The sequence below is a fragment of the Misgurnus anguillicaudatus genome, chromosome 24, assembly GCF_027580225.2.
Source record: "Misgurnus anguillicaudatus chromosome 24, ASM2758022v2, whole genome shotgun sequence".
NCBI classification, from domain to species: domain Eukaryota; kingdom Metazoa; phylum Chordata; class Actinopteri; order Cypriniformes; family Cobitidae; genus Misgurnus; species Misgurnus anguillicaudatus.
Window position 1 is genome coordinate 43,761,855 of NC_073360.2, and position 21,790 is coordinate 43,783,644.

The 21,790-nt window shown below is 35.9% G+C and overlaps 1 protein-coding gene across 3 annotated transcripts in view; it reads left to right on the top strand.

Annotated features, from left to right (window-relative positions):
* The window catches only part of LOC129437108 (sterile alpha motif domain-containing protein 3), a 95,479-nt gene that overhangs the window by 67,095 nt on the left and 6,594 nt on the right, over positions 1-21,790 (top strand). Inside the window, exons 1-5 of one of the 3 annotated variants that reach the window (XM_055195266.2) lie at positions 9,473-9,697; positions 9,784-10,012; positions 14,419-14,666; positions 18,854-18,941; positions 21,596-21,710. In XM_055195266.2, coding sequence (XP_055051241.2) covers positions 9,686-9,697; positions 9,784-10,012; positions 14,419-14,666; positions 18,854-18,941; positions 21,596-21,710 — 692 coding nt within the window. In that variant the 5' untranslated portion in view covers positions 9,473-9,685. Of the gene's footprint in view, positions 1-3,545; positions 3,935-9,472; positions 9,698-9,783; positions 10,013-14,418; positions 14,667-18,853; positions 18,942-21,595; positions 21,711-21,790 lie in introns of those variants that run through there. The other 2 variants (XM_073863480.1, XM_073863479.1) reach the window with 2 other exon arrangements.

A 21,790-nucleotide genomic window follows, 5' to 3' on the forward strand; every position in this document is an offset into this window, starting at 1 on the left:
GTCCTTTAATCAAGCAACGCTTAATATAGTGTTGTTATGCAAACATACTGATTTATTTCTTTTTAAATATAACCATTGTAATGCTGAACATATTGTTGACTTGGTTTGGTGCTGGTTTAGCTGATGCTGATTCTGGTTTGGAGCTGGATTAGCTGGTGTTCACTAGCAAACCAGCACCAAAACACAACATATGCTGGTCTTGCTGGTACGCAGTTTTTTCAGCAGGGTAATGTAACTTAAAATGAGGGCTGCATGATAAATCGCATGCGATTGATTTACGCTTTACTATTAATCTATGGCGGGTTATCCGTGTATGGCGGATAAAACGTGCAAATAATAAATGTCTGATCGACCAACGAACGGCTAATCGAACGTTTGTCCGAATGTCTTCAACTTTTAGCATCTAGCAGCGTGTGTGACCCACGTGATGACCTGCCATGATGTCAACACCTTAAAATGTGTGTTTTTTTTTTTCATTAGTTAAGGTGCCAAGCTGTTAAAGAGTATATGCGTGTATGTGTCCGGAAGCAAACATACTGTTTATAACTATATACAAGTGTTAATTCATGTTGTTTTTCATACAACAATTATAAATGTGTAAATAAAGTATCACATTTATCTCTTTTATAAACACTTTTGTTATGTGTCAAACTTATCTTATATTGTGTGCTATGTGATTTTACGAATTGGTTTTAAAAGTCTTAATGTCACGGGACCATAATGTCATTAATTGTCCATTAACTTTGCTTTTACACTGAGAAAGGAACTGTTCAGATTATTCAGTAAATGTTTTGTTCATTTTTACAATGATTATGTCTTTTGACTTCTGCTATAGGCCTATTCTCTCGGCTGGTAAATGAAATTTTACATAATTATTCAGTATTTTGTCATTCTTTTTATTCTTTCAAGGAAAGCTAAAGAACCTGTTATTGCATTGATATCATCTTGTCCAGATGCACAGTGTGATGTGTTAGCACAATAGAAATGAACTGCAAGAGCTTGTAGAGAGGAGTAAAGACTGCTGAGAGGAACAGCACTATATTTTGAGTATATGTTGCATACTTGACAAGCTTGTCACACTTTCACTGCACAGACACCATATATTGTATAACAGGTTTCTTTTTACTTTATTATTATGATGATTACAGTTGAATGTAATGTGGTAATAAAAAAGGAAGTTGTTGTACAGGTATCTATACAGATGAAAATAAGGGCTTTAAACTTCAACGTTTCATTTGCATATTAAAAAGAGAATAATTTAAAATAATTTCTTTAATTCCTTTAAAAAATATTATTTTATCTTAGTGGACAAAAGGAAACCGTAGAATTCATAATCTTAACACGGAAGTTATATGATATAAATAGAAAATAACAGCCTAGCAGGGATGATGGAATAGAAACTGTTGTGCTACTGTGTTTGTATTAAGGCATGTATTTGTAGTAAATCAATCAGCTTTACTGTGTACTTATTTTTCATAAAAGAGAATAATAAGGCAACCTTACTATGAATTTAGGTCCTATAAATAAAGTTCTTGACTTTAAAATGTAGGTGGATACACCTCTGAAACACATGAACACACACAGACCAGACGTCCACATTTCATGTCTCATTCACCAATGAGAAAACTTTGCTGAACAAAGTAAATAACAACATAAACAACTGTTTTATATACAGCACGTTTTCGGTTGTGTAGAGGTAATAGTTTGCTTGTATTTTTGAAAACATAAATATTGTTAAGCTAATTCTTAAAAATACACGAGTAACACAATAGCTGCTCATGTGCAGCTTGTCAATTCAGCAGGAAAGTTTGTTTGCCTCTGTTTACAAAGTGCACGTGAACACGCTGATGATGTATGATGTCTGCGTGAACAGGTTGCGTAGTGGCATGCAAAACATTCACAGAAGGAGCAAAAATTGCATGTGTCCAATTATTGCGTTCGGCCCAACTTCAATGATTTGTTGAACATTTAATAGTCTTATGTCTTTCACAGATGACATATATTTATACAAATACAAATTTTAGCATAGTGATTGGTATCAGGATGTGAGGAGACTTTCAACAAACTTAACTATAAATGTTTCTGGATCAAATCAAATATCTTGCCTTTAAATGACTGAACACATGCGGGACGGCACATTAAATGTGTTGTCCCTATACTAACACACCTTCTGTGTTATTATTTATTGTGCCCCCCACCCCCATGGTCCTGCGACGTTAGATCAGAAATGTCTTGTCTTCAAGTGTTCATTTATCACAAAATAGAGTAACACGAGTAACCAACTCATTTAAATTTCACTAATTGTAACTGCGTTACTTGATTTAAAAAAATACTTTGTTACATGTTTATTACCGCTAAAAGTAGTGGAATTACAGTAACAGAATTAATTGTAATGCGTTACTCCCATCACTGTTTTTAACACAACTTGTGTTGTCCCTTTCATTTATTTTAACACGAAATAACGCATTAAATGGCATGACACACAATGTGTAAAAAATTAACACATCATTTTTTGCAGTGTACCTCTAAAATAAATAAAAACATGCAAGATTGTGTAGACTGCTGTGGTGGAAATTCAGCAATAATCTGATATACTGAGACAAGACAGAATGAATGCTTAAAGAAAAATAATTTAATGTTTTACTTGCAAGGGCTTCAACATACAAACCAATCAAATCAATGTACAGCAAAAGCAACTCTCTGTATTCTTGTTCTGCTTTTTATGAGCCCGCTTACCTCAAACCCCATGTTTTTTGATGATAATTTTATAATAAAATGACTGTAGTGTTCTAAAGTGATAATCATGGTAAGTCACTAGTAATGACTCAAGTGTTACCACATCATTCTAGTAATAAGTCATAATTTGGATCAATATTCTTAAGTGACGATCATAGTTACCCACTAGTAATTCCTTTAGAAGGATGTAGTAACACTTGAATCATATGTTTTCATATTTAAAATTACTGTCACCTCTGTCTCTCGTGCACATACTCTCTCTCCTGTGTGTATACAGATACAAAGAGGTGACAGTAATTTTAAATATTATTATGAAAACCTTTAATGAATATAGCTTTTACTACAAAAAACATAGTTACTGTAGTAAAACAATGGTTTTGCTGATAGTAATCACTACACAAAAAACACCTTTACCACATTAAAACCATTGTTAATTTTCATAAGGGAGGTACAGTGGATCATAATGTGTGTTAATAATTGTTCCATTCACTAAATTCCATTGCAATTTAATTGTCTCCTGCAGTGTTTGAATCAACAGTAAATATCTAAATTTTAATATTTGCTGCAGATCATTACAATGTTTATCTTATATCGTGTACACTCTCACACACTTTACACCCTACTGACACACCAGAAACAACAGAGCCGTAAATCTGCCTCCAGATCTGCAGCCTCCTCATACTCACTTGTAAAGCAGTGAGCGTCTTCTGTCTCCAGTACAGCAGGAGGCGCTGCAGCTCTTTAGTCCGCAAATAAACTCACTAAAGAAAGAAAGAAAGAGCGCGCGTTTGATGTGTTTGTGTATCCTCAGTGTTTTTCTCTCTTGCGTGTTTCATTGAGTGTAAACAGTGTCTTGTCTCTGTGTATTTAAGTGTTAAGACGATGCAGGAAACTACAGTGTGTGACAGTAAACAGAGCTTACAGGAGGATCAAACCTCCACAGAGTCTCTGGATTCTGTCTGTAACGCTGGAGAACAGCAGCAGATCCTGCAGACCAAACTGAAGATGTGTTCAGTTAAACTCATCGACTGCACGAACCTCATGATGAAGATTAAAACTGAACTCACAGAAATAAAAACTGAACCCACAGAAATCAAAACTGAACCGACAGAAATAAAAACTGAACCCACAGAAATAAAAACTGAACCCACAGAAGAGGAAGATTGCACTGATGAAGATGATGGTTTTATTCCATCAGGTATGTCTCCTTAATTAATGTTGTGTTTTTAACATTTGTAACTGTCATGTGAGCACAGTTTTGGGCCACAAACTCATAATCAAAACATCAAGAAATGTAAGTATTAAAAATTTTAAAGGGGTTTAGGATATCTGTAATACTTATTGAGCAACAGGCATGTAGGCTTAAAGGGTTAGTTCACCCCAAAATTATTATCATAAATCACTTACTCATGTGTCCTAATAAACCCCCAAGTGCTCAATTTGTCTTCATTTCCAGATATTTTTGATGAAATCTGTGAGGCTTCTGTTTGTCCTACTGACTTTAGTTATTTTCACAATTGTTTTTAGTTTCCCAGAAAATAATGAAGGACATCACCAAAAAGGTCCATCAGTCTTTCAATATTAATATTATGAAGTGACAAGAACACTTTTGTACGCAGAGATACCAAATTGAATTATTTTATTCAATAATTTGTTCTCTTCTTTAGTTGTTCTTAAGCAGACTACGACATGTCACCTGCTGACGTAGTTTATCCACTTTTTTATTTAAGTGATTATGATTGTAAACAATACTTCAACAGCCTGTTGTCTGTACGCTGGCAACTCCGTCAGTAAGAGATGTTATCAGCATGCGCCGTTGTCTGGTTGTGAACGCACACTGAACAACCAGGGAGGAGAACAAATTGTGGAATGGAATGATTTGTTTTGTTTTCTTTGAGCACAGAAGTGTTCTTGTTACATTATAACACTTTTATTGGGTGAATGATGAACTTTTTTGACGGTGTCTTTCATTGTTTTCTGGGGGAAAAATGTGAAACTAGCTGAAGCCAATGGGACCGACAGAAACAAAAAAATGTAAAAATGTGTTCTGAAGACAATCTGAGCACTTGGGGGTTTAGAACGACACAGGGGTCAATTGTGATTTATGATCAAATTAAAATTTTGGGGTGAACTAACCCTTTAAAAAAAGACTTAATCTCATTCTAGAATTGTCACCATATAATGCAACAAGAATTCAAAGTCTCTGTACAAAAAAATTGCTCTATTTGACTCCTTACACAAAATTGTGGATTACTCCCAAATAATCACGCATTACTTTATATGTTTCTTTGTCTTTATCGATCACTTAATCGAAATGTCATTATTGTTTTATCTGATAAATTTATAGAAAATTAGAGTTAGAAAATTATTATTATTGAATTATTGCCCAGCATTACAATATATACAGGTGCTGGTCATATAATTAGAATTTCATAGTTGATTTATTTCACTAATTCCATTCAAAAGTGAATAAAACTTTTAAAATCATTCTGTTGTTGGTTTCTAGTTTTCTTTTTTCAAACGTGTGTTGTCGAACTGTTGTATTAAAGTAATATTGCTCTCTTGAGTCGTGTGATATAGCTTTATATAATCACGGCTGTTATTGCCTCTGGCACATATCCTTCTCAATCCATATTGCTTAAATATAATCTACTACTAATAATGAACTCTGCAACACATGCTTCTACTACTCCTGACACCTATCTGACACTAAAACAAACAATGACAAGATGGTGCGATTTTCGAAACTCCTTTATCCAGATTCGATAGTCAGACCGAACCAAGGCCTCTTTTGTCATTGGTTACGTGATTTCTACATAAACAACACAAGCCCTGAATCAAGTCTTCCTCCCCCCCATTAATTCTCAACACGTGCTCTGTACCTTCACTTCAAATATCCCATCACTAACAATGACCCAGCTGTAATAACAGGACTGACACCTGTCTTCTGTCTATATGTGTGAATCTAGAAAAAGATACAGAATCTCAATTCTTCATCCTTCTTTGTGTAAATAAGATTGAAAAGACAATTTAATTGTTTCATCTTTCTTTCAGATGTGAAGAGTGATTCATGTTTGGATATAGAAATAACGTCCTCAACATCAAAAGAGCGACTGACAGCACAAACTCTTTCCTGCATCACCTGTGGAAAGACATTCAGCTCACAGAGACATTTAGAGAGACATGAGAGAAAACACACAGAACAGAAACTCTTCACCAGATCTGAGATCAGCTTTACTACCTTACAAGAGAAGAAATGTCATTCAGAAGACCACAGAGAAAAGAAGAAGTTGTTTCACTGTGAGCAGTGTGGGAAGAGTTTTGTCTTTTCATCTAAACTAAATGTTCACATGAGGACACACAGTGATGAAAAGCCTTTCAACTGCACTGAATGTGGAAAATACTTCAAAACCAAAGACGATCTTAAAGTTCATCAGAGACTTCATACAGGAGAAAAACCTTACGAGTGTCTTCACTGTGAGAAAAGATTTAGCCGTGAACGTGTTCTGAAGACACATGTGCTTTCACACACCAATGAGAAACCGTATCAGTGCAATGAATGTGGAAAAACCTTTAGGGATTCAGGTTTGTTAAAAAAACACCAGAATATTCACTTTAAAGAGAAACTCTATCGGTGTTCACACTGTGATAAACGCTTCTGTTATAAATATCAGCTGATAATCCATCAGAGAATTCACACTGGAGAGAAACCTCATCACTGTAGTGTCTGTGGGAAGAGTTTTAGTCTAAAGCAGAACTTACTAAAGCACAAGAGAATTCATACAGGTGAAAAACCTTTCAAATGCTCTCAGTGTGACAAGACGTTTACTTGTTTAAGTACCTTAAAAGTCCATCAAAGAGTTCATACTGGAGAGAAACCTTATTACTGTAGTCTCTGTGGGAAGAGTTTTAGTCAACAGTCACACTTACAAAATCACCAGAGACTCCATACAGGTGAAAAACCTTACAAATGCTCTCAGTGTGACGAGACGTTTGCTCACTCAGGTTCCTTAAAATGTCATCAGAAAGTTCACACTGGAGAGAAACCTCATCATTGCAATGTTTTGGGAAGAGTTAATCAAAAGTCAAACTTTGTAAAGCATCAGTGACCTTAATAAAGTTATGACATCAAAAACTTTTAAAGTTTTAAATATTGTTACAAAACAAATTCAATAATAAACCTAACAATTAAAAAAATAATAGTAAAATAAGAACAAATAATGAAATTATGAGCAATATTGCAGATAAATACAACAGAACAAACATACAAATGAAATGCAACAGTGCTGTTTAGGTTTTTCAGATTGATGTAATAGTAGTACTTTGTTATGGAGGACGAAAAATGACTTAAAGCACTTATATTTCAAAATTTCTAGATTTTTATTTTGGTTATGAATGAGGTTCTTAAAGGGATAGTTCATGCAAAAATGAAATGTCTTTCACTGTTGAAATAACGTTACCCATGGAAGTACACTCAGGGTGGGTTGCACCAACAAGGATTAAATTAAGCTTAAAGTTTAGAGCTAATGTAGGGTTTGTTGATCTCAGTTTAATTTTAATTGGAGTTGTGTTGCACCGCTTAAATTTAAACACACATTATTGTATATATACATGTTCATCATGTTTGAGAGCAAATCCAAGTACTTATGTTTTTCACAGATGACATATATTTATACAAATACATTTAGACATTTTAGCATAGTGATTGGTATCAGGATGTGAGGAGACTTTCAACAAGCATAACTATAAATGATTCTGGATCAAGTCAAATATCTTGCCTTTAAATGACTGAACACATGCAGAACACTGAGCAGAGGTCTAGTGCCCTGCAGTAAATCCCTCGGTGTGCTGCTGGGAGAAGTGGTTGTGTGCTCACTGGTAAACACGTAAAGTATAATAACACAATAACCTTACTGTTTTTTATCATTGGGCTAAATTTTAAAGCAGTTTCAAGCCGAGCAAGAATTGATGCAATAAGTGTATTCACGCTGCGGACTACTGGTGGAAACGCAGCAATAATTTGATAGACTGAGACAAGACAAAATTAATGCTTAAAGAAGAAGAATTTAATGTTTTTTTTATGAGCCTGCTCACCACAAATCCCATGTTTTTTGATAATAATTTTATAATAAAATGACTGTAGTATTCTAAAGTGATAATCATGGTAAGTCACTAGTAATGACTCAAGTGTTAACACATAAATCTAGTAATAAGCAGAGGCGGACAGAGTACACAGCTTCAGTACTTGAGTAAAAGTACAGTTACCCCTTGCTAAATTTTGCTCAAGTAAAAGTAAAAGTACTACAGTCAGATGTCTACTTAAGTAAAAGTACAAAAGTAATTGTTTTTAAAAGTACTTGAGTATCAAGAGTACAAGAGTACATTTTCTAAATGTTGCATTACTACTGCCACAGTGCACGTTGAACCATGTGAGATGATTGACAGCTGTACAGCAAATGATAGAGCTCTGAGGTCAAATCTGATGCAAATCAGGAAGAGGAGACACAAATCGCTCTGTTCACTGTTTGAGCTCTTCAGATCGCATAATTCAGTGGAAAATAATAGAAATGTTATTCTGTATGACTAAATATTTTACTAACATGTGATAATTAATCATTATTTCCCCAAATATGCTCACCATTGTACTAATACCCCTGGCGGATTCTGTATATTTTATCTATTTGAACACAAATAAACCGGAGAAGAAGAGAATAAATGTTTTACGGGTGATGATTTCTATTCAAAATAACGAGCGTTACAGATTCATTATTTTGGACTCCTGCGTCTTCATCCATTGTTTCGTGAGTGGTTTCGTCTCTTATCTAAATCTGACCATGGTGACTTTGGCGGAAAGCTGAAGGTGATTGCTGATAAGCTGTCCCAATCAGTTGCGCCTGCACAATCCAATCACGTTTAAGAGAGGGAAACAACAAATTGAGGGTTTCTGATATTTTTATTTTTTCCTTTTTTTTAAGAAAAAGTAACTTGTACTTACGGTTATGGATAGAAATGTAGTAGAGTAAAGAGTAAAATATTTGCCTCTCAAATGTACTTGAGTAAAGTCATGAGTACTCAAAAAAAATGATACTCGAGTAAAGTACAGATCCCTCAAAATTGTACTTAAGTACTGTACTCAAGTAAATGTACTCCGTTACTGTCCGGCTCTGGTAATAAGTCATAATTTGGATCAGTATTCTAAGGTGACGATCATAGTTAGCCACCAGTAATTCCTTTAGTAACACTTGAATCATATGTTTTCATATTTAAAATTACTGTCACCTCTGTCTCTCGTGCACATACTCTCTCCCTGTGTGTATACAGATACAAAGAGGTGACAGTAATTTTAAATATTATTATGAAAACCTTTAATGATTATAGCTTTTACTACAAAAAAACTAATCACTACACAAAAACACCTTTACCACATTAAAACCATTGTTAATTTTCATAAGGGATGTACAGTGGATCCCAATGTGTGTTAATAATTGTTCCATTCACTAAATTCCATTGCAGTTTAATTGTCTCAATCAACAGTAAATATCTACATTTTAATATTTGGTGCAGATCATTACACTGTTTATCTTACATTGTGTACACTCTCACACACTTACACCCTACTGACACACCAGAAACAACAGAGCCGTAAATCTGCCTCCAGATCTGCAGCCTCCTCATACTCACTTGTAAAGCAGTGAGCGTCTTCTGTCTCCAGTACAGCAGGAGGCGCTGCAGCTCTTTAGTCCGCAAATAAACTCACTAAAGAAAGAAAGAAAGAGCGCGCGTGTGATGTGTTTGTGTATCCTCAGTGTTTTTCTCTCTTGCGTGTTTCATTGAGTGTAAACAGAGTCTTGTCTCTGTGTATTTAAGCGAAATTTAAGCAAAAATCTCTCAGCTGAAGAAAGAGGTGGCGTTATTGGAGACAAAGCTGAGGTCAAGAGGAGATTTAGCAATGAAACGAGATGTTTGTACAGCTTAAACATCATTTACCTGAATCAGATAACATCGAATCATTTCTAATCTTACTGTTTGTGTGTGTTGTGTTGTCAGGATGTGGATTGTTGTGAATCTTCAGTGTATGTGACTGATGATGGGAGTCTGGATTCAGTGTGGATGAGCAGAGATCAGAGCCGCACACCACAGACACTGCTGGACTCTAAACTCTCTGAAGAGAAATCCAGACACACACAGGACTCAGATCTCTCAGAAATCAAAACTGAACCCCCAGAAATCAAAACTGAAGAGGAAGATTGCTCTGATGATGATTTTAATCCATCAGGTATGTCTCTTTAATTATTGTTGTATTTTTACAATTTTATGTCATGTGAGTACCTATTTTCGGTTTCAGTCTCAAACTCACTAATCAAAAGATCAAGAAATATAAGCACTAAAATTTTACATCTATTATTTCATTAAGTGCTACAGAGGCTTAGATATAGAAGTTTTTTGTAGACGTTGACAATTCTTAGTATTTTTTCTGAAAACCCTCAGGAGATAAGGGTATTTATCTTAGAATAGCATAGGTTTTGTGAGTAAATGGGTTAAAGGGTTAGTTCACCCCAAAATTATAATTTTATCAAATCACTTAAAAATTTACAGAAATTTGCCACTCACTCTAGCTTTTAACAAAATGCTCGCCACATTTTTAAAATATGAGCAATTTAAAGTTAATAATGTTAAAGTGAAAATGACCAAAAGATAACAACAGATTAAAGGGTACATTCCACAAGACGTTTTTAAAATATTAAATAAATATTTGATGTCCTTATCCCTCGTTCAGACAGCCAGCGACGTTATCGCTCTGTGTCGCTTGTCTCTTTCAATGAGGCGTTTCTAAATCTGCTTGTAAACAAATGAGTACCATCCACGCCAGTAACTGACGAGAGAAGGATTACGTGAACTCCACTGCTTTGTTCTCATTGGTAGTCGCTCCTGAAAGTCGCTCGACATTTGCATAAAGTTAAACTTTTCTTAACTTTCTCGCGTCGCTGGACACGCCCATACGGTCGCCAACAGTCACTGTCGCTCGTGTCGCCGGAAGTGGGCAGGTTTCCATTGAAATGAATGAGATCGTGTCGCTCTGCTACTGCTGGTCGCTGGCTGTCTGAATGGGGGTTTAGAGTGCATATGTGAAGTTTTAGCTCAAAATGCCATATAGGTAAATTATTGTTGCATGTTAAAATAGGCACATTATGGGTCTGAACAAAAATGCACCGTTTTTGTGTGTATCCCTTTAAATCCAAATGAGCTGCTCAGGTGGGCAGAGTCTCAAGTGCTCGCGCTGTAGTCAAGACAGGGCATCGAGGGAGATTCTCACGAAAGAAGTTGGTCATAAGCGATGTTCAGCATTATATATTATTTGAACAAGTTTAAAAAGTCAATCCTCTGTTTTATGCATACTAAATACATGTTTATCAGTAGATGGGGAACATTGTGGAATAAAAATAAAGACTTTTAGGGGTCATGCTGCCAGTGTTTTAAACAGGCACAATGATTTTCAGCATGTTACAATAAAATACACGTCCACAAACACTAAGAAGTTTACTTTTTGACCAAACCACACGAGCACATTTAAATGATCTGTAATAAAACAACACGTTTAAAGCTTAAACTTTAGAGAAACAGATCAAATGACATGTTTAAGTTTATTGTGTACACATATTAAACACATTCGCTTTTCTGCCAGTCTCTCACTCTCTATCTTGTAACTCCTCGTATTCATTTGAGACTTCAGAGAAACATTAAACAACATATTGATGCTTATTGTGTATGATAGTGAATACGCGTTGTTCACTCACTCTGTCTCGTGCAGTGCATTAATCCTCGTGTTGATTCATATAAACTTCAGAGAAACATATTAAACAACATACTTGAAAGCGAACCGTCGTGTTGCTCTCTCTCTCTCTCTCTCTCTCTCTCTCTCTCTCTCTCTCTCTCTCTCTCTCTCTCTCTCTCTCTCTCTCTCTCTCTCTCGTTTGTTTGTCACTCACTCGCTCTCTCTCACTCACTCGCTCTCTCTCTTGCACTAAGGTTAATCCTTTAGAACGTTAATTCAATCTTTAGAAAGATTATTAAAACTACAAGTTATAAGATTGTAGGCTCCTGTTTGTGTTTGAGGGAATACAAACGCGTTGTGCTGTCAGTCATTCTTCCTCTCTGTCTCTTGCACTCGTGAGGCCACGTCATGGTTGGATAGCACAGTTGAAGGGGCGATATCATTATAATAAGATCCCCTTAATACGTCATGGAGGGAGCGAAAGCCGAATTACCTATATATTCACATGCTTGCAGAGAGAGCCACACCAAAACAAAGTTACAGGATTGCTATTTTTCATGTTTTCTGGGTTGGTAGAAGCACTGGGGACCCAATTATAACACTTAAACATGGAAAAAGTCTGATTTTCATGGAATGTACCCTTTAAGTCTTGATAAGACAGAATCATGTATATAATTGAGTTATTAATTTTATAGACCGTTGAAGCTATAGTATGCCTTCATTGTATTTTGTATGTATGCATACATTACATTAAAAATAGGCAATATGTAAAATGAACAGGTATAAATATATGCAAAAACATACAGACAGGTAGGCTATATGAGAGACGAAGCTCTAGATATTATAAATATGACATATGAAATGATGTGATGATCATGAAGTCTGTTTTAAGGTCTTGACGACCTTTACTTTTTATTAGACCTTAACATTTGCGTCTCTTTCTCATCTTTCCGATCAAATATGTTTGTATAAGCAAATGGCGCGTCAAACTACAATCCTTGCGCACGTGTCCCTAAACGCGAGTTTTGTCTTAGCTTGCTTAAAGTTCAGAAAACTTTACAACTGTTAGCATTATGTGCGAGAATAACTCTTTATTTTGTGCCGCAGCTCCTTGCACACCTAGAGAGAGAGAGAGAGAGAGAGAGCGAGCAAGCAAGCAAGAGTCTCGCTCCCAGACCCGCTGTGGATTCACTGGCACTTATTATAAAAATTACAGAAATAACTCTTTCATTTTTTATGAGTGAATTATTTTACAATTTTCTCCGTCATACTCAGTCTAGCATGCGGGAGGGCAGAGTTAGCCACGCCCACTTATTTGCATTTAACGGAATAGAAAAATCTGTTACTTCTGACATTTTATTCCGCCGTAACGGAATATACCGTCATACCACCCAGCCCTAGCTTACATCAACTTTTACTAGCAGTGATTTTAAATGGATCTCCGAATAGCATGACAAACTTCACCTGTCAAGTAGAAACTTTGCATGGGAAGCTCAAACTGTGCTTTTAGCGCACGCCAGCGTGTGAAATATTCTCCCAAAAACACTCTGGTCTTGTTTCTTTCTTCAGAGGCCTTTCTCTCCTTGTCATACAATTCATAGACACCTTTTCTTTTGCGACCCTCAGACATTTTGAAAAAACGCGGTGAGAACGCGAGCTTCAATGAATGGTTGAAACCGTAGCCCACCACACATATACACCTGAAAGTGCGCATGTGCAGAAAGCGGACCTAGGGACGAGCACATACAATGGCCTTAAGTCAACATATCACCAGAATGATTGACCAAAAGTTTTGATGATCCACCCGGAAAAAGAAAATGTTTTGCTTTACCTTTAATTATTCTGTTTTATGTAGTACTACTGATAAGAACAAAGTCCAGTAATAATAAAGCGAGTGCTCGTACTGCGTTAAGATAAAATGGAAAGCATTAGTATATAAATATAGTTTTCTTAAATTTTACCTTGCGCCAAAACAATTACACAAAATGCACTAAATATGAATAAAAAAAGGAATTGTTTCATGACACCAAATACTGCTGGTTTGATCTTATTTTTGACCATCAAACAAGATTTCAAAAACAGAATCCCTGTCAGGGATGTAGCCCAGATCAGGCTGTGGTTCAAATAGGCGCTATCTTTACTGTTCGACTGCAGATTTTAATATTATACTTATCTATTTTTCACTGAACTAATCTTAAAACTACACTTTTTGACCAAGAAATGGTAATATTAATAAATGGCTATTCCTTCTATTGAGTTATTATGAGATTCACAACAGCCAAAAGTGTTACCTGTCATTCTGGTCTTCAAATCTGTGGCGGAAGTAAGAAGTTCCCCAACAAAGAGGCTTTTAAAATCATCCAGTTGTTGTTTTCTAGTTTTCTTTTTTTCAAATGTGTGCCGTCGAACTGTTGTATAAAAGCAAAATTGCTCTCTGAGTCGTGTGATATAGCTCTATATCATCACGGCTGTGATTGCCTCTGGCACATATCACTGTCCTTCTCGAGCAATATTGCTTAAATATAATCTACTACTACTAATAATGAACTCTGCAACACATGCTTTTACTACTACTGATGCCTATCTAACACTAAAACAAACAACCACAATCCTTTATCCAGTTTCGATACTCAAGGCCTCTTTTGTCATTGGTTACGTAATATCTACATAAACAACACAAGCCCTGAATCAAGGCTTCATCTGGCACCCCCATTTATTCTCGACACATGCTCTGAACCCTCGCTTCAAATATCCCATCACTAGCAATGACCCAGCTGTAATAACAGGACTGACATCTGTCTTCTGTCTATATGTGTGAATCTAGAAAAAGATACAGAATCTCACTTCTTCATCCTTCTTTGTGTAAATAAGAGTGAAAAGACAATTTATTTGTTTCATGTTTCTTTCAGGTGTGAAGAGTGATTCATGTTTGGATATAGAAATAACGTCCTCAACATCAAAAGAGCGACTGACAGCACAAACTCTTTCCTGCACCACATGTGGAAAGACATTCAGCTCACAGAGACATTTAGAGAGACATGAGAGAAAACACACAGAACAGAAACTCTTCACCAGATCTGAGATCAGCTTTACTACCTTACAAGAGAAGAAACTTTATTCAGAAGATCACCGAGAGAAGAAGAAGAAGTGTGGGAAGGTTTGTATTTCTTCATCTAATCTAAATGTTCACATGAGGACACACAGTGATGAAAAGCCTTTCTATTGCAATAAATGTGGAAATTACTTTAAAAGCAAACAAAATCTTAAAATTCATCAGAGAATTCACACTGGAGAAAAACCTTACAAGTGTCCTCACTGTGAGAAGAGATTTAGCCGTAAATATAATCTGAAGAGACATGTGCTTTTACACACCAATGAGAGACCGTATCAGTGCAGTGAATGTGGAAAAACTTTTAGGGATTCAAGTTCATTAAAAAACACCAGAATATTCACTTTAAAGAGAAACTCCATCAGTGTTCACACTGTGAAATGTTTTGGTCATAATAATAAACTAACAATTAAAAAATTAATAGTAAAATACGAACAAATAATTAAATTAGGATCAATATTGCAGATAAATACAACAGAACAAAGTACAAACATACAAATGAAATGAAACAGTGCTGGTTTTTTTTCAGATTGATCTAACAGTACTGTATTATGGAGGACGAAAAATGACTTAAAGCACTTATATTTCAAACTTCCTGGAGTTTTATTTTAGGTTATGAATGATGTTCTTAAAGGCATATTTCATAAAATAATGAAATTTTAGTCATCATTTACTGTCATGTTGTTACAAACATGTATGAATTTATTTGTTCTAATGAACATGAAGGAAGATATTTTGAGGAAAGTTTGAAATCAAGCCACTTGCGAGCCCCATTTACTTCCATAGTATTATTTTTTCCTACTATAGAAGTGTTGTTTTTTTTTACTCTGTTGACACTTGTTTTATGAGTGTAATACACCGTTGAAATAATGTTACCCATGGAAGTACACTCAGGGTGGGTTGCACCAACAAGGATTAAATTAAGCTTAAAGTTTAGAGCTAATGTAGGCTTTGTTGATCTCAGTTTAATTTTAATTCGAGTTGTGCTGCACCACTTAAATTTGAACACAGATTAAAAAATCTTAGATTAAAACTTTAAACTGTATTAAACCGATTTATTTTGTCCGCGATGATGAATTTGCCGGTGTAATTTAACAGCAACATTGTTGGAAATAAACTGTTTATGCAGGCAAAGGTAATGTAATTGTTGTATTATAGAAATCACTACCTACATACATCGGTAATATAAATGGCTGTTTCAAATAAAAACATTTGACGATCTATTAAAACAATCTATTGTGTTGATTAACAGAGCAGTGTGGCAGGAAATATTGTTAAACTCAGATATTGTGATATAATGAACAAGATGTGCCTACGCATTTATTATGAAGCGCTGCTGTGTGTCTGTTCATTCAGATGAGAAGCGCATACAAGTTTGAAGTTAATCCCTATCTGAGATTTAAAACAAAGTGTAAAGTAATGGAGCAACAGGATTAAATATAATCTAGTTTTACTGTAAAATTAAACCTGGATCATTAATGAGTTTAAATTTAACCCTGATTATTTTCAAACAAGTTTAAAGTTTGGTGCAACAGAACTATTAAAGCAACACTATGTAGTTTCCATGTAAAAATGACTTACAGCTCCCCCATGTGGTTGAAAAGCGCAACAGTGCCTGGTATCAGACACTCTTCTGCAGGCAGGGGGAGGGGCGGGGCTGTGTTTCTTACCCTCCACCGCCACTTTCAGAGTGTACTTGTAGCAGCTAGGAGGCTGCTTAGGTTGCAGCAACAGTACAGTTTGTCCAGTTAAAAGTTGTTCTATCACTGAAATAATTTTAGAGACATTATTTAAAGGTAAAAAAAAACTACATAGTATTGCTTTAAATAAGCTTTGATTTAAACCAGATTTAGGCCTAATCCTTGTTGGTGCAACCAGAGCGCCGCAATGGGGTAGGCAAGGTTTCTTATAGCGTTTTTATCACATTAAGTTTATAATTTATTTAGAAAGATTAAAGATTTGAATGGGTTATACTAAAAAGCAATAACATCATGTATTCTATAATTAAATTAATTAAATATTTCATAATTTTTTGTTTTCGTATTTCTTCTTCCTTTTTGTCCGTACTGTTTGTTCTAAAATGATTATTTTACATACTTAATAAATATAGCACACATTCACACACCTGATGCTGAGTGTTAGGCCTATTTAAGCAATATTGCTTGAGTATGATGAGATATTTGTTTCTATGACGATATAAACAAATATCACACGACTCCAAGAGCGATATTGCTTTTATACAACAGTTCGATGGCACATGTTTAAAAAACGAAAACTAGAAAACAACAACAGATTTATTTTAAAAACCTCTTATTTTGGGAACTTCTTTCTTCCGCCAAGGATTTCAAGGCCAGAAAGACAGGTAACACTTTCGGCTGTTTTGAATCTCATAATAACTCAAAGGACAGAATAGCCATTTCTTAATATTACCGTTTCTTGGTCACAAAGTGTAGTTTTAAGATTAGTTCATTCGAGAATATATATGTATAGTATTCAAATCTGCAGTCGATTAGTAAAAATGGTGCTTATTTGAACGCTTGCTTAGAAAATTTGGTACTTGAGATTCAGAGCCATGAGCGGACATCAGTGTTCACTTGCCCCGCTGACAACCGCCCTGTCTGTGCTACATCTCAGGGATTCCCTGGCTCTGATGTTGTGTTTGATGGTAAAAAATTGGATCAAATCAGCAGTATTTGGTGTCATACACGCTAAAAAAAAAGGTTCCTTGAGGTTCTGTATAGAACCCTGGGGTTCTATACTTGGCCAATAGAACCTTTTACCAAAAAAATGGTTCTATGTAGAACCCTTGAAGGCCAAAGAACCTTTTTATTAAAATGGTTCTATAATTCATGCTTTGTGATTACTCAATAATTACAGACCTACACATCATGAAACTTACACTTCCTAATATTTTCCATTTTGGTGAAAACCATATGTTTTCTTTAATTTGTACAGTCCATATTGTTAATGTTTAATCTTAACCTGAAGGGGGCATTAAAAACAAATAATCGCAAAAATGCCCTCTGGTGGCGTATATGTGTGTTGCACATTATTAAATTCCTATTGGTGGGTGAGGATGCGCATTTTAAATGAAATGGCCAAGAACAATAAGACAGCTGTGTTATAAGGAGGCGAGATTCGAGACAGAAGCGTTTGGATCGACACGATATAAGATGGACAGAGTAATGATCCGCACCAAATATTAAAATATATGTAAATGAAATATTCACTGTTGATTCCTACAGGAGACGGTTTAACTGCAATGGAGTTTAGTGAATTGAACAATTCATAACACATTATGATCCACTGTACCTCCCATACGAAAATTGACCATAGTTTTATTGTGCTAAAAGTACAGCTGTGCAAAAATATCGATACAGCTAACTATCGTGATAGTTAGCTGTATCGATAGTGTTTCGATATTTCGATATCTACTATCGGTATTTTAAAAAACATCAAATTCCTCTGTGTGCGTCAAACGACCTCCTCTGCCGCTGCTGTGGTTGTCACTGTCCAGTTGTCTGCCATATACGGCCATTTGGCCAATGTCTCAGAAGTTAGAGGGAGTGAGAAAATGGCAGAAAATGTAAAAAAACACCTGCAGCTTTTAAAGACTTTGACTGAGGTGATAAAAATAGTACAAATAAAGATGGGATGAAACGGGTTGTTTTGTTTGAAATCAGAGGGTCTATTCTTTCATTGTACATGGTATATTCTGGTCAAATTTAGGATTGATTTTAAAATTCTCTTGTTTGTTTACAAGGCATTGTCAGGCCTTGCCCCCCAGTATATTAGTGACCTTATAGTTCCCTACTCTCCTTTTAGAGTTCTTAGATCTTCCGATCAACGACTTTTAAAGGTACCTCATTGTAATTTAAAATCAAAAGGAGATCGTGCTTTTTCTCCCATTCCATGTGAGGTCAGCTCCATATGTTACAACTTTTAAGTCTTATTTAAAACTTACTTATTTTCTTTAGCTTTTGAATGAAGTATGTTTGTTGTTTTGTATGATTTTAATGTTATTATTTTGTAAAGCACTTTGGGACAGCGTCTGTTGTTTAAAAAAGTGCTATATAAATAAAGTTGCTTGCTATATATATTGTATGCTTATATATTTAAACAAGAACATTTTTTGGAAGGCAATAAACTTTTTGGAAAATCATAAAAAATGCTGGTTCTGGCTGGCAACTTATGCATAGTTGGAGTATTATTTATGCATTTCTTCTTCCCCCCAGATAACCATGGTTGACAAATGGACAGTAGACGACACGTGTCAATGGCTTCAGAATATAAACCTTATTGATGCAAAAGAAACTTTCAGAGGTGAACACGAACATTTACAAATGCTCATTTTGTGATATTGTAAAGTTCAACTCACTAAGTATCTAACTCACCTGCAATTGCAACATAACCACCAAGCAGATTTTAGTGTTACCTGTAACATTGAGGGCTGTTTTAGAAGTTAAACAACTGTTGCAAGCATAGTGTGTTAAAGCAAAACACACTACCAGGGTCTGCTGCTCAGGTCTGGTGCCTCTTCAGGATTTTGCCATTTCCCATTGGACATTACATACCTGAAGTGTAGTGATATAGGAAATGTGATTTTGTCCCCAACATCCAAAGGAAAATCATTCCTTTCCTAAGCCTTCAGATAGGAGAATTCCTGTCCTCCTTCCAGGTTGTATTTCCTGAGACTTTCACTCCCAAACTACACTACCTCATCCATTATCCACAACAGATACTAAAGTTTGGGCCATTGAAACAGCTGTGGTGCATGAGATTTGAGGGAAAGCATCAATACTACACATGTAACCTCAAGAATCTCAGCTACACCCTTGCAAAGAGGCACCAGTTAAAACAGTGCTGGGAACTAACTTCGCTGGATTCCCTGCATCAGAACATCTACACAGAGGGTGATCAGGGCAGTACCTTTTCGAGCATTACAACTGGAGGTGCAGAAAGGTGTTATTAAATAAGTGAGGCAGAGGATATTCAGGGTGAAGAGAGGCTTGGTGTGTTTAGCTCCCTAAGGCTCGTTATAGTCGTGCGTAGGTCCTATGGCGTAGGTTCCGTGTCGGTTTTCATTTATACTTTTGCGTTGTCGTCCGCGTTGATGTGCAAACGCACTCGCAGACTGCTGGTAGGCAGCATAGAAGCTTAGCAAGTTAACCCACAAACGAAGAAGAAACAGCAACTTGTTGTGTATAATTTGAGAAGACCAGCAATGATGGAAGTAAAAAAACAGCCACTTTTGATGCACTTTGAGTTAAATCACGCCTCAACTTGGCTCATCTTTGTTTTTACCGTCACAAACGGAAATACCTATGACGCAGTTTTTTTACCTGACGGGAGGGGTTCTGGTGGACCAATCACAGCGCTTGCGGTCCGTGTAGATCTGACGCGCTGTTAAAATTTTTGTGAGGTGCACGTCAGGCTACGCAGAGCTACGCACAGGCTACGGATAGCCTACATCGTATTTACGGCGTAGAACCTACGCACGACTATAAATCAGGCTTTACGGTCAACAACGTGAAATACTGTGTTGGAGACAGTTAAATTGCAGACAGGGTTCCCACCGGGTCTTAAAAAGTCTAAAATTCAAAAAGTTCAATGTAAGGCCATAAAAAGTCTTAAAAACAGCCAGATTTTCATCCTAGGTCTTAAATTTAATTAACCCAAGTCTTAAATTTCTTACCTCCGTTTATTCCCGAAAAGCATTGTCCGCAAAAAATAAAATAGTAATTTAAAATGCTGTAGAACTAATCAGTGACGGAGGAAGAAAGTGTTTGATGGGCGGGCCTCTAAAAAGAAAAGTTCTGCACTTTGCGAGTCACTGAATCGCACTTCAATACAGTTTTTAATCATTATTTTTTAAAGAAGATACAAATGTAATCTACGCAATTCACGCCATTAGTTATATTTCAGGTGTTGTGATCTGACTGTATTACTGTAGGTTTGGCGAGAAACAAACCTTAAATGCAGTTTTGTATAAGCAAAAATATTTTCTGTGCTAATTTAAACAACTAGCCCGTGACTTACCTGAGCATTTGCCAGGTTCTGAAACAGAGGACCCAGAAGTGAAAAAATCAACACTGCTTTATTGAAAATCAACTTAAACAGTCAGGCCGTCGAGTCCCGAGCCACCAACAGCGAGTCAACTTTAGTGTTACACAGTTTTTACTTAAAAAGCTTTTGTTTACCTCACTGCTCCATGCGCGTTTACTCCCTTGACTTTAATCTGCTAATCTTGATGACGTATGCAGCCTACAAATGCGACCTCTGGAGGCTACAGCCTTCGGATTTAGAAACGGCCTTGTTAGCAACACACAACAAACCACAAACAGCCTTTTAATGGTAAATTTAATTTTCATTTAATTATTGTGTAATTAGAGAGGTGAATAAATGCGATGGCGGTATGGTGCATATTTATGCATATAATGTATGGGTGGAGAAAGTGTAAAACATGTGAACAAGGCACATATCATCAGCTGACCATACTGATCTTACCATATTATTGGATTTTATTTGTCAAAAAAAAAAGATATAATAAAAATATAATGTTTTGAGAATTTCTGAGATCATTGTGTCGCGTTGGTCTTAAATCTCACTCATAATGGTATATAAGTCTTAAATTTGACTTGGTGAAACCTGCAGCAACCCTGTGCAGATGTTGTGGATGAGGACATCTCAATTTTTATAAAGATTGCGAAGGTTTTGCGGTTCAGGGGTGCTTGGATGATCTTTGGCAAGCTGCGGATACCAAAAACATTTGAAAGACATTACCATGCTTTCAAATTGGAGGGTCAGAAGGAGTGGATTGTGGTGCAGGCAGGGGAAGAAAAAGAATTTCATCCTCTTGACACATATGTGCTTGATGACACTAAGTATATTACATTATATCACAGCGTTTACTCTTCTAGGTAAATATATATTGTCTGTGGTATTTCTTTGAAATATAAAATTATTTTTTTTTACAGATCAGCAAATTGATGGGGAGACTCTGCTGGGTCTCACAGAAAGGATGGTGGAAAGACTTTTTCCTATTATGAAACATCAGGTGACGTTTATGAAGGAGCTTAATAAGTTAAAAAAGTAAGTTTGTACTGTTAAATATTATACGTTGTTGTTAAATATAAAACAAATGTATGCTAACTAAGCTTAAAATCTTATTT